This window comes from Macaca mulatta, chromosome 18 (assembly GCF_049350105.2).
Source record: "Macaca mulatta isolate MMU2019108-1 chromosome 18, T2T-MMU8v2.0, whole genome shotgun sequence".
In the NCBI taxonomy this organism is placed as follows: Eukaryota; Metazoa; Chordata; class Mammalia; order Primates; family Cercopithecidae; genus Macaca; species Macaca mulatta.
In genome coordinates this window covers 46,540,313-46,557,889 of record NC_133423.1, presented here as the reverse complement: position 1 = coordinate 46,557,889, position 17,577 = coordinate 46,540,313, and the positions used below count along the sequence as shown (strand labels likewise).

At 39.9% G+C, this 17,577-nt stretch overlaps 1 protein-coding gene across 2 annotated transcripts in view; it reads right to left on the bottom strand.

The window, feature by feature from the left end:
• EPG5 (ectopic P-granules 5 autophagy tethering factor) overlaps window positions 1-17,577 on the bottom strand; it is a 128,667-nt gene that overhangs the window by 25,557 nt on the left and 85,533 nt on the right. The window contains exons 28-35 of one of the 2 annotated variants that reach the window (XM_015121861.3): window positions 13,945-14,087; window positions 11,872-12,028; window positions 8,417-8,611; window positions 6,112-6,325; window positions 3,951-4,099; window positions 2,906-3,107; window positions 2,260-2,332; window positions 102-208 (exon numbers count right to left, since the gene is read on the bottom strand). In XM_015121861.3, the coding sequence (XP_014977347.3) occupies window positions 102-208; window positions 2,260-2,332; window positions 2,906-3,107; window positions 3,951-4,099; window positions 6,112-6,325; window positions 8,417-8,611; window positions 11,872-12,028; window positions 13,945-14,087 (1,240 nt within the window). The remainder of the gene's footprint in view (window positions 1-101; window positions 209-2,259; window positions 2,333-2,905; window positions 3,108-3,950; window positions 4,100-6,111; window positions 6,326-8,416; window positions 8,612-11,871; window positions 12,029-13,944; window positions 14,088-17,577) is intronic. The other variant, XM_077975539.1, reaches the window with a different exon arrangement.

Sequence of the window (17,577 nt, the reverse complement as noted above, 5' to 3'; positions counted from 1 at the left end):
TATTAAATAAAAATTCAGTAGAGAAAAGTAGAAAGAAAAGACTGACTGAATGACTTAGGGAAAAATGAAAACTAAGCAGAGACAGCCTGACATCTTCCTACCTTTAAAACTCTCATGCAGTGAGTCAATACAGTCAGTGAACAGCTGCACAATGCTTGAGGCCACCACAGTATCACTCTCTAGCCAGGGGTAATGGCGCTGTTGGCTGCTTTAAAGAAAAGAAACACACACTTAGGAACGCAACCATGATTAAATTACTGTAAGTGTCAGTGTCTGGGGCTGGCCTAAGTCCTGGAAGCCTGTCCATTATGTAGGCCTGACACACATTTAGAATACTTCAAAGGCTGTAAATACCTGCAGGCAAACTGTAGCTTGTAACACCAGCCATATAATTTTCTTTCCTCTCCTTCCTACCCCTTTATTCCAATGCAATTATATTTCTAAAATGTGCTATACAAATAACCCTTAAATTAACATCTTTTTACATCTAATTTAGACCCTTTGATATCTTGGTTATTACATTTCAAATGCCGTAGAAAAACACCCTAAGGCAGCTTCAACAGTTTTCTCTACTCAAAGCATTAAAAAAAAAAAAAAAAAAATCAAATTCACATAACAAAGAGACGGCCAAAAATTAACAAATAGAAAATGACAAAAGAAATTTTTTTTTTTTTTTTTAAGGAAGAGAGTGTCTCTGCCACCCAGGCTGGAGTGCAGTGGTGCAATCTCGTGTCACGGCAATCTTCACCTCCGGTGTTAAAGGAACTCTTCTGCATCAGCCTCCTGAGTAAGGGGTTGCAGGGGCCGACCACCACGCCCAGCTTTTTTTGTATTTTTAGTAGAGACAGGGTTTTACCATGTTGGCCACACTTGTCTCAAACTTCTGACCTCAAGTGATACACCTGCCTTGGCCTCCCAAAGTACTGAAATTACAGGCGTTAGCCACCACGCCTGGCCCAAAGAAATTCTTTATATGAAAATTTTAATTGGCCAGGCACAGTAGCTCCTGCCTATAATCCCAGCACTTTGGGAGGCAGAAGTGGGCAGATTGCTTAAGGTCAGGAGTTCAAGACCATCCTGGCCAACATAGCAAAACACTGTCTCTACTAAAAATACAAAAAAAAAAAAAAAAAAAATTAGCTGGGCATGGTAGCACACATTTGTAATCCCAGCTACTCAGAGGGCTGACGCAGGAGAATTGCTTGAACCTGGGAAGCACAGGTTGCACTGAGGCAAGATCACGTCACTGCACTCCAGCCTGAGCAACAGAGTGAGACTCTGTCTTTAAAAAAAAAAAAAAAAAAATTATTTTCTGAATCTGGTCTAGAAAACTCAATATCCAAATAAGTTCCATTAATTCTTACTGGAAATAAACAAGCAGCCAACATTATGGTAAGCAGTCTATATATACACAGTCACTATAAAATCTTGAAGCTTGCAGATTATTCAGATAGCCCTCTAGCAAAAGCAAACATTCAGAACCTTTTACACTTTCCTTAAGTGGCTCGTAAAGCAACATGGGTTAATGCAAAGAGTCTAGAAACAGAAGTCTAAGACCTGAGCTCTAGTCCCAGCTTCGGCACTAACCAACCAGTTATGAGACTTGAGTATGACATTCATGTTCTCTGAGTCTCAGAATCAAGTTCAAGTTTTTGAAAATACCTCCTATAATGTGATGTTTACCACTGTCGTAATTTCTATAAAACCCTGACAAGTTCAACTAGCTTCTGCTTGTATACTTTCAGGGAAAAAAAAGACTCAGAAGGCAACTCACTGAATTTGGACAGCTGTCTACCTCTACGTATTGCAAATGCTTATGAAATAATGCTTTAATTGCAGAGTTCCAGAATTAAAGGTAATTCCCACCCAATAATTTTATAGCCAACTTAGTTCCAAAACACAACTGATACGGTAGAGAAAAATCAGTCTCATAAAAATCTAAGAGAACCCTCAGGAGAACAGCATCTGTTTTTCTGAAATTAAACACTAAAGTTTGTTCAACCTCTTTATTGTGGAAAACTAGAAATGAATGCCCAGTTTTGTTCCAAAATTAATATCAAGATAATATCTCTGATGACCCAGACTAGTAATTCCATAAATAGAAAAGGTCTTAAGTTTTGAAAAGAAGCCTTTTCTAAATTTAAATATGGCCTTACACTAAAAAATTAAATCTGTGAACTCATCACTTCTACCGAATACCATTCAGAATTTTAAGTCTACAAATATCAAAGGAATTTGAATATCTGAAAACCTATTTACCTTTCATTGTCCTCTAAAACCAGGATCCATGGCTTAAAGAGCTGAATGATTACTGAATGTAGGCATTTCAGCACTAAAAAGTTTTAGAGACAAAAAAACAAACAAGGTCATCATTTGTCATTTGTCAATATCACTGCTCACATTATACAGAAAAATCTACCGCTTATTATCTATAGACTCATAAACCTATGTTAATATACAAACAACAGGCTTAGTATAACTAAGTATGTTTATGTTTTCATTGGCTACATTGGAATTTCTCCAAATTGAAGAATTTGTATTACAATATAATATCATGGATAATTTTATAACATACTTTTAAAAAAGATAAATGTATAAATATTCAGAACCCTTTCCTTAGTAAAACAAATGACAGAAAAGGTAGGAAACTGAAACCTATCTCTTTGTACCCCACCCTGCAAAGGAGGGGCGGAGACAAGCCATAGCAAGCACCCTACATTCACTATGTAATGAATATATCCATTCATATATCATGACACATATATGACACATACATGGGCTCATGCCTGTTCTATATATTTCTACTTTTTCTCCTTGACACTCAATATAAACCTCTTAATGTGCCTATTTAAATCTCTTTTAATGGAAAGTCCAAACACCTAGCTCCACATTGCACTAAAAGTACCTGTTTTCCTGCTGGCAGTTGGGTCTTGGGCCAAACAGGCCATTTCCGAGTCAAACAGCCTTTTCACGAGGTAGCCCAAGAATGTCTTCACATCAGCCATATAAGGACTCCATTTTGAGAATAAACCAAAGCTTTTAAAGTCCATCTTGGATAACCGAAGCTTATAGAAAAAGTCTGAAAGCCACTGTATAGTCTCCATTACCTGGAAGAGACAACTAGTCAAAAAACGCTTACTAAATGTGTACTTTTAGTAAAGTGTTACGACACATTGTGATGAGAGTGTATGTAGTAGATATTTGACTTTATAAGAGAGTTGCAAAAATATAAAGCATATGAGAAATAAATCAATGGGGTTTTTTTTTTGTTTTTTTTTTTTTTGAGGTGGAGTCTTGCCCTGTCACCTAGACTGGAGTGCAGTGGCATGATCTTGGCTCAACACAACCTCTGCCTCCTGGGTTCAAGCGATTCTCCTGCCTCAGCCTCCTGACCATGCCCAGCTCATTTTTGTATTCTTTAGCAGAGACACGGTTTCACCATGTTTCTCAGGCTGGTCTTGAATCCTTGGCCTCAAGTGATCCGCCCACCTTGGCCTCCCAAAGTGCTGGGGTTACAGGCATGAGCCACCACACCCGGCCAACAATGGGTTTCAATCAAACCTTTTCTAAAGCAGTGGAACCATTATTTCAAATAAATTCTCATGCAAACCCATATCAAACAGAATGGATAAAACCGAGAACTCCATGGGACACTGCATCATAGAAACCCGAGCAGTGGTCTCAGGGTGGAGGCCAACGGGCTAGGGTGGGCAGGAAAGGTCTACAGGGGAGTGCCTGCCCTTGTCTCAGACACATGGGCAAGAATTAGACTCAGGGGAATGGAGTGAGCCACCTGGACAAAGGGGACATGAGGGAAGCAAAGCACTTAACAAGAAAAACACATGGCTCTTAAAAATAACGCACAAAAGTTTTCCAACTGTTTAAAAAATAAATAGCAAGGGAAATAAAAAAGAAATGCACAAACCCGTCAGAGACCAAAAGCTACACACCTGCTTGTCTGACAAGAGAGCATCGGAAGAGTTGGGAAGCACGGCGCCCTCGGCGGACGCTGCCCCCTGCTGGCAGCTGGGGGCGCAGCAGCCCAGGGCTCTCAGAGTCGCTTTCCAACACTCGGGGCTCAGCAGCTGCTCCGCGGAGCCTGCCAGCAGGGACAGGAAGAGCAAGTCAGCGGCTTTCCCAAAAGAAATGTTTTAACTTGTAACAAAGAATACGAGTACCTTACAAAGTAATAAAAATTAAACCAAAATCCAAAACAAACTCACAGGGGTATCTAGAGTGAGGAGGCCCAAGTAAAGAGAACCTAAGAGAAGAACTGGCTGCCCGCACATATGGTTTTCCTGGTTCCTGGTGACGCTGCTGGGAGTGAGCGCTGCTGAAGCTACACTCAGAGGGCTGGGAGACCTGACCCTCCGACCCTGGCTGGGGAATGGTGCCAGTGCCCCTCTCCTGGCTGGGGGACCACAGCTATCTATGAGTGTGACAGAAACAACAGTGACAGGACAATGGAGACTACGTGCTGAAGGCAACTCAGGGCCTGGGCTCTCCGGAAGGGGTCTCCTACCAGCCCCCAAATTCCCCAAAACCAAGACTCAGAGGCAGCATGGAAGAGCTGGGCAAGTCCAGCAGCCCGTATTCTGAACTAGTTCCAATTCTGGTACTTAATAATTTCGCATCCCACAGGACAGGAGTAATATCTCCTAAAGTACTTTCCATCCAGAGTGAACATGAGAATCAAGTAAGATAACAGGTTCACAGAGCAGGTCTGAGGAGAATGATGGTGAGACCAGCTGCATTATGTCCAGTGTGAGGTACCTGGGGGACAGTGACCAGTCTGTGCCCAGTGGCCACTGGGGTCTGGATCTTAGGACAGCGCCCCGAAATTAAGCTAGCACTGTAGAAATCACACATGCCTAGAAGACGGCAGTGACATCAGGGAAAACAATGGGCTCACCCAGAGGGAATGAATGCAGCAGAAGAGCAAAGGATGCTCCCAAGGCAACATCAACATGGTAGCCAGGGAGGAGAAAGAAACCAGGAGGCAGCAGCTCATGGCATCTGAGAGGTATCGTATTGGTATTCTTAAGTCTGAATTACTTATCTTGGGAAGAATAAATTTCCTGCTAAATTCAAGTCAATAGTGGTCTAGTATAAATGGTTTACAATCTCTTTAAAAGATTTCAGGGAAAAATCCACAACACACACTATATCAAACTTTAAAAGCTTAGAGCAAAAATTAGCTATGCACATATTCATTGAAATTTGTAGAAATGAATTTCCCTTCCAACATTCTCCACCCACCCTGCAACCTGCCTCTGTAGGAAACAATGAAAGCTTGAAGTGTTCTGAAAATGAGAGACTACACATTTCAGGGCCCTTTGGGTAACCCAATATACTGGATCATTAACTTATCCATCAAACAATTTCTATTATGTAACACAAAAATTTGGTATAAAGCAAAATTTCTTTTTCTACTACAAATATAAACGGTATGAAGTTTGCATGAAAAAAGTAAATACTATCTCATTTATCAAATTTTAATAAAATTACTGCCTAGTAAAACTCCAAAAATAAAAAAGCCTACCCTATTTATTTCTCCTCTAAGCTCTAAAACTGCCATGGAAAATTGTAAGAAGAGGACAACAGAAGTGGCAGGAATGTGGAGATTGTAATGCTGCTCTTTCCCTTGGTAAATATAAATAAAGTCTATCATTATATATGGATAAAATTAATTTGCCAAAAACAAGAGTAAAAAAATTAGAAAGGAAAAACTCCCAAAATGTCATAAGGCACAACCTGCCTGCTTTGCCAGATCTGTCACCTGCAGAGTAAGCTGGTCCTTCCCCACCCCACTTCAAGAAAGCTGAAAAGTCAAGGCAAAGAAGTAGTTACATGACTGTGGACTCCACCAAATTCTAGGTGCTGCCTTGCCCAAATTAGAGCCCATTCTCACCTTTAGAACAATAACTGGCCATATTTACAGTAACAATTTTTTGGGCCTTGTTCATCAAGCCCTTTAGATGACAATCAGTGATTCTAAACTCCTATACTGGTATTACTTTCATACCTTTGAATGACATCTGCAAAATGAAAAAATGTGATATTGAATATTCACTAAGATCTAGTTAGTTACAATTAAATGAAGACACTTACTTTGCATCAGCAGCCTGAGAATGTCACTGTACTGGTCAGGAAACTGGTAGAGAAGAAGATAAGTCCAGTGCTTACAGAAAAGATTAAATGGCATCAAAATATCCTCATCTGGTTCAAGGCCCCAGGCAGTAAGTGCCAAGTGAATGGACTCCAGAAGCCTGGTACGATCAGACAGAGGAGGTTTAGTGGTGCTTAACCATTGTTTAAGATCGAACTAAAAAGAAAAAGAAACAAAAAGTCATTTTATTTACACTAGAAAAATAGTTTAAGAGGAGAGAAATCTGTGTAAATTTAAAGGCCAAAAATTACCCAGCATTTTATAAAAATTGAAACTAAAATGTATAAACAGGTACATAAAAGATTCAACCAGAGGAAGCTAATTGCAAAATAAATAAATAATTAAAAAAAAGAAGTACATAAAAGAATACAAAAAGTTCATTAATTGAGCCAGGTGCGGTGGCTCACACCTATAATCCCAGCACTTTAGGAGGCCGAGGCAGGCAGATCACCTGATATCAGGAGATCAAGACCAGCCTGACCAACATGGAGAAACCTCGTCTCTACCAAAAACACAAAATTAGCCAGGCATGGTGGTGCATGCCTGTAATCCTGGCTATTCAGGAGGCTAAGACAGGAGAATCGCTTGAACCTGGGAAGCGGAGGTTGCAGTGAGCCGAGATCGCGCCATTGCACTCCAGCCTGGGCAACAAAAGCAAAACTCCGTCTCAAAAAAAAAAAAAAAAAAAAAAAAAGAGTAGTTCACTAATTGGTGCCATTATGCATCTATTTCTATGTTACTATCTAGAATCTCAGAGGCAGTTTTCTTAGCTCTGTGTGCTTTTCTTGCAATTTAAAAATCTTACTGATGATTCATTATTGGCTTATAATTTTATACTGTTCCTCAGAGACTCATATATTTCTGTCTTATAACAAGTTTCCTCTCCAAGACCTGGATCAGAACTTCGTAGCTCTCCTTCACTGGTGACAATGCCACAAATGAGCAGCCACTTTATGAAACTGTCTCAATTTAACAGCCTTGTTTCTGGGTCTGCATCAGTTACCTGTCTCAGTTAATAAAATTCAGACTGTTAATATTCCCTTCCCAAATCCCAAACTATAACACATGTTCTCCTCCATTATAGGCTGAGATCAATCTCTAGGCCCTAAAATTGTCAAGGTTTTTTGTCTTTTTTTTTTCACAACAGATCTCACTCTATCACCCAGGCTGGAGTGCAGTGGTGCAGTCACCGCTCACTGCAGCCTCAACCTCCAGGGCATAAGCAATTCTCCCACCTCAGCCTCCCAAGTAGCTGGGAGTACCACTAGCTTGGTTTTTTGCTGTTGTTTTTTTTTTTTGTAGAGACAGGGTCTCTGTTTTGGCAAGACTGGTCTCAAACTCCTACACTCAAGCAATCTTCATGCCTCGGCCTCCCAAAGTGCTGGGATTACACACATGAGCCACCGTACCTGAGCAAAACTGCCAAGGTTTTGTTGATTCATAGATGTAAGAGAAATACAAGTGGAGGTAAAGTAGTTAAGACTCTGAAATTCTCAACTGGTTAAGTAAACTCATTACCTAGGTCTAAAAGTTAATATTCTAATGTTATATATTAATATGAAATCTAATAATATTAACAGAGTTAATATTCAGAATGAGATCAAAGGCAATTTGCTTAGATCCAGCTTATTCTAAATATGAGACTAATAAAACTTTTGTCAAACACAATTTAGGCATAAATTCAAGATAAATTTTAAAAAAGGATATACTAAACTAATATGAATATTTTCAAAACTATATTAAGTTTTAAAAAGGGATGGGAATTAGGTCCTCTTTACACTAAGTGGAATAAGACTACCCTATACAACAGGGGTCCCCAAGCCCCACCTCCTGTCAGATGAGCCATGGCATTAGATCCTCATAGAAGCACGAACTCTATTGTGACCTGTGCATGTGAAGGATATAGGTTGCACGCTCCATCTAATGCCTGATGATCTGAGGTGGAACCGTTTCATCCCAAAACCACCCCCCCTACTCCAGTCCCTGGAAAAACTGTATTCCATAAAACAGGTCCCTGGTGCCAAAAAGGTTGGAGACCACTGCTATACAACACAACCAACGCTCCACCCCGCTAAGAAGCAGCTGTGGGGTCAGACTGCTTGAAGCTTATGCAAACTGTGAAAAAGGCCTCTCAGCCTCTGCTGTACCTGGAAACAAAACTTCAGAGGTCCTTTTATTTCTGTGGAGTAGGAAGCGACAATCATTGCTATGTTTCAACAATATGGTGAGGATGGAATTACATCTTACCTTGGTTAGCAGCATGAAAATCATATCACTGTTGTCCTCACTTAGAAACTTGACCACTTTCTCATACAGCTGTATGAACTCTGCGGGCGCAGCATTGGGAGTAAAGAAAGGAGACAGCAGGGAGCAGAGCCTGCTGTTCTTCAGAATGGTCTCAAGTACTTTTCTGCACTCTGATTTAGTGCCACTGATAAACACCTTGGAAAAATAAAAAGGAAAAATGTCACCAGATTCTTCACTTACAACCTTTATTTAAGCAAGCAAATTTTTAAGGGGCACCAAATAAGGTGAATTGAATTTTTTTCTAAATGAAAGTCTGAAACAATCAAAAGACAGCTAAAATCAACATAGATAAGCCTATTGCTTCCAATGTCGGTAATATTAGAAATTCTGAAGAATCCATAAATCTGATTTGGACAAGCCACATATAGAAAATGCTGAGTTAGGGCGGGTGCAGTGGCTCATGCCTGTAATCCCAACACTTTGGGAGGCTGAGGCGGGTGGATCACCTGAGGGCAGGAGCTCCAGACCAGCCTGACCAACACAGTGAAACCCCATCTCTACTAAAACTACAAAAATTAGCCAGGTGTGGTGGTGGGCACCTGTAATCCCAGCTACTTGGGGGGCTGAGGCAGGAGAATTGCTTGAACCCGGGAGGTGGTGGTTGCAGTGAGCTGACATCGTGCCATCACACTCCAGCCTGGGCGACTCCAGAGCCAGACTCCATCTCAATAAAAAATAAAATAAAATAAATAAAATAAAATAAAATAGGCCGGGCGCGGTGGCTCAAGCCTGTAATCCCAGCATTTTGGGAGGCCGAGACGGGCGGATCATGAGGTCAGGAGATCGAGACCATCCTGGCTAACACGGTGAAACCCCATCTCTACTAAAAATACAAAAAACTAGCCGGGCGAGGTGGCGGGCACCTGTAGTCCCAGCTACTCAGGAGGCTGAGGCAGGAGAATGGTGTAAACCCGGGAGGCGGAGCTTGCAGTGAGCTGAGATCCGGCCACTGCACTCCAGCCTGGGCGCAAAGCGAGACTCCGTCTCAAAAAAAAAAACAAATAAAAATAAAAAATAAAAAAAAATAAAATAAAATGAGTTAACCGTACTACAAGATTTTTAAGAGATTAAAATATTGCGGTACTTTGAATCCACAAACGTGCAATGTCCCCAACGTGGTGCTGCATTACGTCAGGAAAACAAAACTTCGAGGTTATAGATTTTAGTGAGAGGTGTATTTAATACCTCTCAAAAACCAACTTTCATAATAATATATAATCAAGATGACATCAACTTGTTTTAACTTGGTTCTAATATTAAAAAGTACTAGAATATAAGCAAAAATTGAAACAATTTCACCGGCAGGAAGGCTTTCATATGGTTGACCAAAGGCAAAAATAATAAAAGAACAAGACTGATAGGCTCGAATATATTAAAATTTTAACTTCTATAAGATAAAAAATAATCATAAAATTAAAGAAAAAAATGATAAACTAAAAAAATGTATTTATAACACATTCCAGATGCCAGGTTAATAGTGTGAGGAGCTCTTTCAAAGCAATCAAAAAACAAGAAACTCCAACGGAAAATCTACAAAGGACCATAATCAGCAATTCACAAAAGTATATATAAATGGCCAATAAACATATGAAAAGGCATATAACTTAACAAGTACTTAAAGAAGAACAAATTAAAATAATAATGAAATACCACTCCCTTATCAGATTAGCAAAACTTAAAAAGAAGGAGAATTCCTAATGTTGGTTATGGTACGAAGAATAACAAACTCAAACAGTGCAATGATAGCATAAATAGGTGCAAACTTCCCAGGGAAGGCAGTGTAACTATATCAAGTATGATGTAAAACGTCAAATATACAATGTGTATCAAATTCCTTTGACACAGCAATCATACTTCTAAGAAATTATCCTAAAGAAAATAGTCTGACAAGTTCACAAAGACATACGAGAATATTTACCTCAGTCTTATTGTAGCAAAGCAATCTACCTAAATATCCAACCATCAAACACTAGCTCAACACACTGTAATAAATCTGTATCAAGGAACACTCCAGACATGCAACGTCATGATATAAGTCTGTATATTAACATGAAATACTGTCTAAAAGATGTGTTTAAATGAAAAAAGAGGTTACAAAATAGCATAAGCCCATTTTAAGTGCCTATCTATATCTATATATCTCTATATATGTAGAAATGAAATATCATGTTTACAAATAGAAACACATATACAAGACAAACTATAATGAAATGTTAACTATGTAATCAGTATCTCCAGGTAGTTAGGATTATAAGAAATTTTTCTTCTTCATACTTTCTATACTGTCTGCATTGCTTATAATAAGCACACATTAATTTTTTTTTCTTGAGATGGAGTTTTGCTCGTTGCCCAGGCTGGAGTGCAACAGCATGATCTTGGCTCACTGCAACCTCCGTCTCCCGAGTTCAAGAGATTCTCCTGCCTCAGTCTCCTAAGTAGCTGGGATTATAGGCATGCACCACCACACCCAGTTAATTTTGTATTTTTAGTAGAGGCAGGGTTTCTCCATGTTGGTCAGGCTGGTCTCGAACTCCCAACCTCAGGTGATCTGCCTGCCTCGGCCTCCCAAAGTGCTGGGATTACAAGTGTGAGCCACTGTGCCTGGCCAGCACACATTAATTTTATGATCAGGATAAAAAACTTCCTACAAAAAAATCGATGATAATACCTGTTCAGCATTACTTCCTTATAAACATCCAATAAATAAGTACTCATTCAGTTGAATTTGGGTGACAGTACATGGTTAATTAGTGTTTATATATTTCAAACAAGAGATTTTCCTTTCTTTTATGAAACATTTCATAAATCTGCATGATTACCCTTGCCCTTGTTAAATATTCATCTATGTAACTGTAAGCCAAATAAATAAATAAACAAATAAATGTTGACCAAGGCTAGCAACCGGGACACAGCAGTGGGGAGGTGGGGCAAGCACTGGTCAGAAGCCCTGGGATTCAGTCTCAGCTCCACACTCACCAACTGAATTCTTTAGGCCAGTCACTTAATCTTCTAGAACCTAGTTTTCTCATCTTTAAGATGGGAATCTCAATCACACAGATTCCCCATGAGGATGAAATAAACAAACTGGAAAGTGTTTTTATAAACAATGAAGAGCTTTAGTAATGTTATTGTTAAGAACACCAAAGATACATGACAAATTCTGATGTCTCCCTAGACTTTCAAATACGAATAATTTAATCTCCCTTGTATGAGAAGCAAAATTCTATACCAACAGTTCTAATCATATCTTGAGAAGCCTACAACTCCAAGAGGCTTCTGACTTGGGTAAGACTCTGAACCTGTAATGTAAGTCTGAAGTCAATGCTGACTATCTCTAATGAAGACACTGCAGAGACTCATTATCTGATCAAGGCAAAAGGTACAAATAGCCTTACCTGTCCCAAGATCTCAATGCATGAAGTAAAGAACTGCCTTGTTGGGGGATGACGCTGCGTCTCATCGCTGACATAATCCACAATAGTAAAGAAAAGGCTAATGCCAACTTTCTGAATCCCAGGTGTAGGCTGCAACTTGTAGGCATTCACTAAGGCCCTGTGGGAAAATGTGGGTAAGACTGCGGCCTACAGTAAAAGATTCCATACTCACAAGGCCTTCTTTGATACCCTACATTTCTCAGGCAATATTCTTAAGAATCCTCAGAGCACCCACGAAAACGTCACTTTAAAAATCATGATTTCATGGAGTAAATATATTATCTTCTAATTTTATTGACAACCGATTTTTTTTTTCTTTTTCTTTTTTTTTCTTTTTTTTTTTTTTGGAGACAGAGTCCCATTCTGTCGCCCAGGCTGGAATGCAGTGGCGTGATCACGGCTCACTGCAACCTCTGCCTCCTGGGTTTGAGTGATTCTCCTGCGTAGCTGGGATCACAGGCACACGCCACCACACCTGGCTAATTTTTGTATTTTTATTTTCTTTTATTTATTTTTTTATTATTTATTTATTTTCTTTCTTTATTTATTTTCGACGGAGTCTCACTCTGTCACCCAGGCTGGAGTGCAACGGCACAATCTCAGCTCACTGCAACATCCACTTCCTGGGTTCGAGCAATTCTAATACCTCAGCCTCCCAAGGAGCTGGGATTACAGGAACCCACCATCATGCCCGGCTAATTTTTTTGTATTTTTGTAGAGATGGGATTTCGCCATGTTGGCCAGGCTAGTCTTGAACTCCTGACCTCAAGTGATCTGCCTGCCTCAGCCTCCCAAAGTGCTGGGATTACAGGCATGAGCGACTGCACCCGGCCAATTTTTGTATTTTTAGTAGAGACGGGGTTTCACCATGTTGGCCAGGCTTGTGTCAAACTCCTGACCTCAAGTGATCCGCCCGCTTTGGCCTCCCAAAGTGCTGGGATTACAGGCATGAGCCACTGCATCTGGCCAATTTCCAATACTTAGTAATGATTTCATATTCTCCTAGGGGAAAAAAAATCAGCTATAAGGACTAATTAACATTCTCATCCTTATTAAAAATGTTCATAGTTTGCATGTAATTCATAATTTGTTATTTAACTTTTTATACAATCTTTATATAATTTTTTTGAACACAAAACCCTGACTTCTCTACATTTTAAAATCCAAAACACTGACTAAAGTTGAGATAAAGATTTCTATATAGAGTAAGATCCTAGAATAAAGATATCCCTTCCAATTCTCACACCTTTTTGTGTCCCTTTCCCAGTAAAAGAAACATCAACTTCTTGTTTGCCTGGTCTCCTTCTCCTTCCCAGGTGCCCCAGCCCAACACACAAAAGGACTCAATGCTCCCCTCCATACACCATCCTACTCTACTGAGGGGATCAGCTGCTGGAATGAGAATGTGGAGTCAGTCACCTTAAAGTAAGGGCAGAGTCAAGCCCACCTCCCAAGTCATGTTGTGGTGGCTTTGGAAAGAAAGAGGACAGTAAGAGTAAGCCACAATGAAAGGCAAAAGAAAACCACAATGGTCAAATGCAAGTTCACAACCACACTTGAGAGCCCTGATTCCCCTAAATAATTGTGCTATGAACTTTGTTCAGTCATCTGAGTTGACAATAATAAGTTCCTGGGTAAATGTGACTTTGATATAAAACATAAGCACTAAATCTCTCCTCAACTTAATTTCAATGCACTGTATCATGTCACAATTCAGGGGTCAGCAAATTTTTTCTATATAGGGCCAGATAGTTAATATTTTCTGCTTTATATCTCTGTTACAACCACTCAATCCTGCTGTTGCAGCATAAAAGCCATAGAAATTATAAATAAATGGGAATGGCTGTGTTCCAATAAAACTTTATTTATAAAAATAAGTAGCAGGCCAGATTTAATTCAAAGGCCATAGTTTGCTGATGTCCGTACTAAATTAATCTGTGGGTGCTACAGGGGTGGTGGTGGTATAGTAGCATGTATGATTACTATTCATGATAACAAAACAGTATTTCAAATTATAATGCCCATAAAACTTACGTGATCAAGTTTTCTGCATGTACAGCAGCTTCCACAATATTAAGTGATGGTGGTTTAGCAGCTTCTGCTTGCAACTGCTTCACTTCTTTCCGTAAAACATGAAGCTGTTGGCTTATGGCTTCATTCTTATGCATGCCTTCAAACTAACAAAAATTAAAGTTATCAAAAGACATTTCCCCCCCCATGTTTCTAGAATAGCTATTTTATTACAAACACAATAGGCATATGACAAAGAGAATAGTATTACAACTAATATTATAATTTAACTTAAAACTCTCAGTTGAACTTCAAGGTGATCGAAAAACTTTGTCAAAACACTGTTCAAGAATCTCAGGTTTTCAAGGCTGGGCACAGTGGCTCATGCCTGTAAAGAATCTCAGGTTTTCCATGAAGACTCAAGCTTAAATTAAACAGAATTAGTGTCTTATAAAAATACCAAAATTTGTATCTCTTTATATGATGGCCTTATAAACTGATAAGATCTTGAATTAATTTATCAATAGTTCAAAGCCTTTTGTAGGATACTATTTCACTTATGTTTCAACCCCTGAAGTCCTCATCAAAAACAGACTGCATGTCTTCTACCACTGAGGCTTTCCTTGAAGCACAGGAAGCCCTCCTCTGCTGATCATGGCTCCCCAGCCATAGCCCTTCTGTGTGCTCTCAATCCAACACACAAAACACAACTCCAAACATTCGGGCTGCATACACATGTGTGCCTAGCATTAAAAAAAGATGACACAGATGCTGCTCACAAATGTCATTTGGAAAGGAAGAAAATATAATCATAAAACAAACAACAAAATAAGATAATATATGGGGAAACGCCCAAACCAACTGCATGCCAAGGAAAGAGCAATTGGCTAATTCCTAAATTCATCAATTAGGTTCCTAGAAGCTGGTCTTTTATGAAATTTTTATTGGTTTTCAGTAAAGGTGTGAAAAGGAGAATTTATTGAGCTTCCTTAAAAAAAAAAAAAACTAAATTTTTTTCAACTCAAAAGACTATCCTTTTTTAAGATTAGCCTTTCTTATTTGAGAAGCCATCAACAAACCCTTTCTCTGACTGATAGTGACATACATAACTGGTTTGTTTATGCAACTTTAACGTCATTTTTTGGATGTGGATAGAGGCAGAAGAAAAGAGAAGACATCCTGGGCCCAGATTGCAACACACACACAGAACTGACATGACAGCTGTGGGGGATGTGGGACAGAGAGACAGGAAGGAGGAGCCCGGCCAGGGTTGCAGGGTGCAGTAAACTCAGACTGGGGAGCTGAGAGAGCCCTCTAAGGGAGGCTTTGAAATGCAGGCCAGGGGCCAGGCGCAGTGGCTCACGCCTGTAATCCCAGCACTTTGGGAGGCCGAGGCGGGCGGATCACAAGGTCAGGAGATCGAGACCACGGTGAAACCCCGTCTCTACTAAAATTACAAAAAATTAACCGGGCGCTGTGGTGGGCGCCTGTAGTCCCAGCTACTCAGGAGGCTGAGGCAGGAGAATGGCGTGAACCCGGGAGGCGGAGCTTGCAGTGAGCCAAGATTGTGCCACTGTACTCCAGCCTGGGGGACAGACTGAGACTCTGTCTCAAAAAAAAAAAAAAAAAAAAAAAAAAAAGAAATGCAGGCCAGGAAGTCTGGACTTACTGAAGAGACCAGAACATTTAGAAGGCAAGACTTCCATTTAGAAGGCAAGAGTTCCAAATTCTACATTCTTCCCCAATCACATGGGGGAGCAGTAGGGTCTACATTTTTCCTTTACATGCACCTGCCCAAACCCAGTCTTCAGCCATTGCTGCAATGATTAAACGTATCCTTTATAAATAATGTAAATACTTAATTCACAAACTTATTACCTGAGGCTCTTAGGTCACTTATGAGGCCCAGGGTTATTATCATAAATTCTGTATAAAAGTTCCTGAAGAGCAGCTGGGCATGGTTGTTCACGCCTGTAATCCCAGCACTTTGGGAGGCCGAAACAGGTGGATCACTTGAGGTCAGGAGTTTGAGACAAGCCTGGCCAACATGGTGAAACCCCGTCTCTACTAAAAATACAAAAATTAGCTGGGTGTGGTGGCAGGCACCTGTAATCCTAACTACTCAGGAGGCTGCGGCAGGAGAATTGCTTGAATCTAGGAGGCAGAGGTTCCAGTGAGCTGACATCACGCCACTGCACTCCAGGGCGACAGCGTGGGACTCCGTCTCAAAAAAAAAAAAAAAAAAAAGTTCCTGAAGGGCAATGGTCCTTCCTATTTGTTTTACTTACCCAGAACCCCAGCACAGCATAAATCTGACAATACACTAAGCACCTACTTTTTATGACTGTGACAATAGTAACTTCCTTGTGTAAAACTCACCAATGTTGTATTAAAAATCTTTACAAAACTTCTTCTTTACTTACTCTTTATATGAAAATTAATTCAAGATGGATTACAGACTTAAACGTTAGACCTAAAACCATAAAAACCCTAGAAGAAAACCTAGGTAATACCATTCAGGACATAGGCATGGGCAACGACTTCATGTCCAAAACACCACAAGCAATGGCAACAAAAGCCAAAATTGACAAATGGGATCTAATTAAACTAAAGAGCTTCTGCACAGCAAAAGAAACTACCATCAGAGTGAACAGGCAACCTATAGAATGGGAGAAAATTTTTGCAATCTACTCATCTGACAAAGGGCTAATATACAGAACCTACAAAGAACTCAAACAAATTTACAAGAAAAAAACAACCCCATCAAAATGTGGGCAAAGGATATGAACAGACACTTCTCAAAAGAAGACATTCCTACAGTCAACAGACACATGAAAAAATGCTCATCATCACTCGCCATCAGAGAAATGCAAATCAAAACCACAATGAGATATCATCTCACAACAGTTAGAATGGCAATATTAAAAAATCAGGAAACAACAGGTGCTGAAGAGGAGTGGAGAAATAGGAACACTTTTACACTGTTGGTGGGACTGTAAACTAGTTCAACCATTGTGGAAAACAGTGTGGCGATTCCTCAAGGATCTAGAACTAGAAATACCATTTGACCCAGCCATCCCATTACTGGGGATATACCCAAAGGATTATAAGTCATGCTGCTATAAAGACACATGCACACGTATGCTTACTGCGGCACTATTCACAATAGCAAAGACTTGGAATCAACCCAAATGTCCATCAGTGACAGACTGGATTAAGAAAATGTGGCACATATACACCATGGAATACTATGCAGCCATAAAAAAGGATGAGTTCGTGTCCTTTGTAGGGACATGGATGCAGCTGGAAACCATCATTCTCAGCAAACTATCACAAGAACAGAAAACCAAACACCACATGTTCTCACTCATAGGTCGGAATTGAACGATGAGATCACTTGGACACAGGAAGGGGAACATCACACACCAGGTCCTATTGTGGGGAGGGGGTAAGGGGGAGGGATAGCATTAGGAGATATACCTAATGTAAATGATGAGTTAATGGGTGCAGCACACTAACATGGCACATGTATACATATGTAACAAACCTGCACATTGTGCACATGTACCCTAGAACTTAATAAAAAAAAGAGAGGAAAAAAAAAGCAAGAAAAAAAAAGCTCTATGACATCAAAATGCATGAAAGTGAATACTCAAG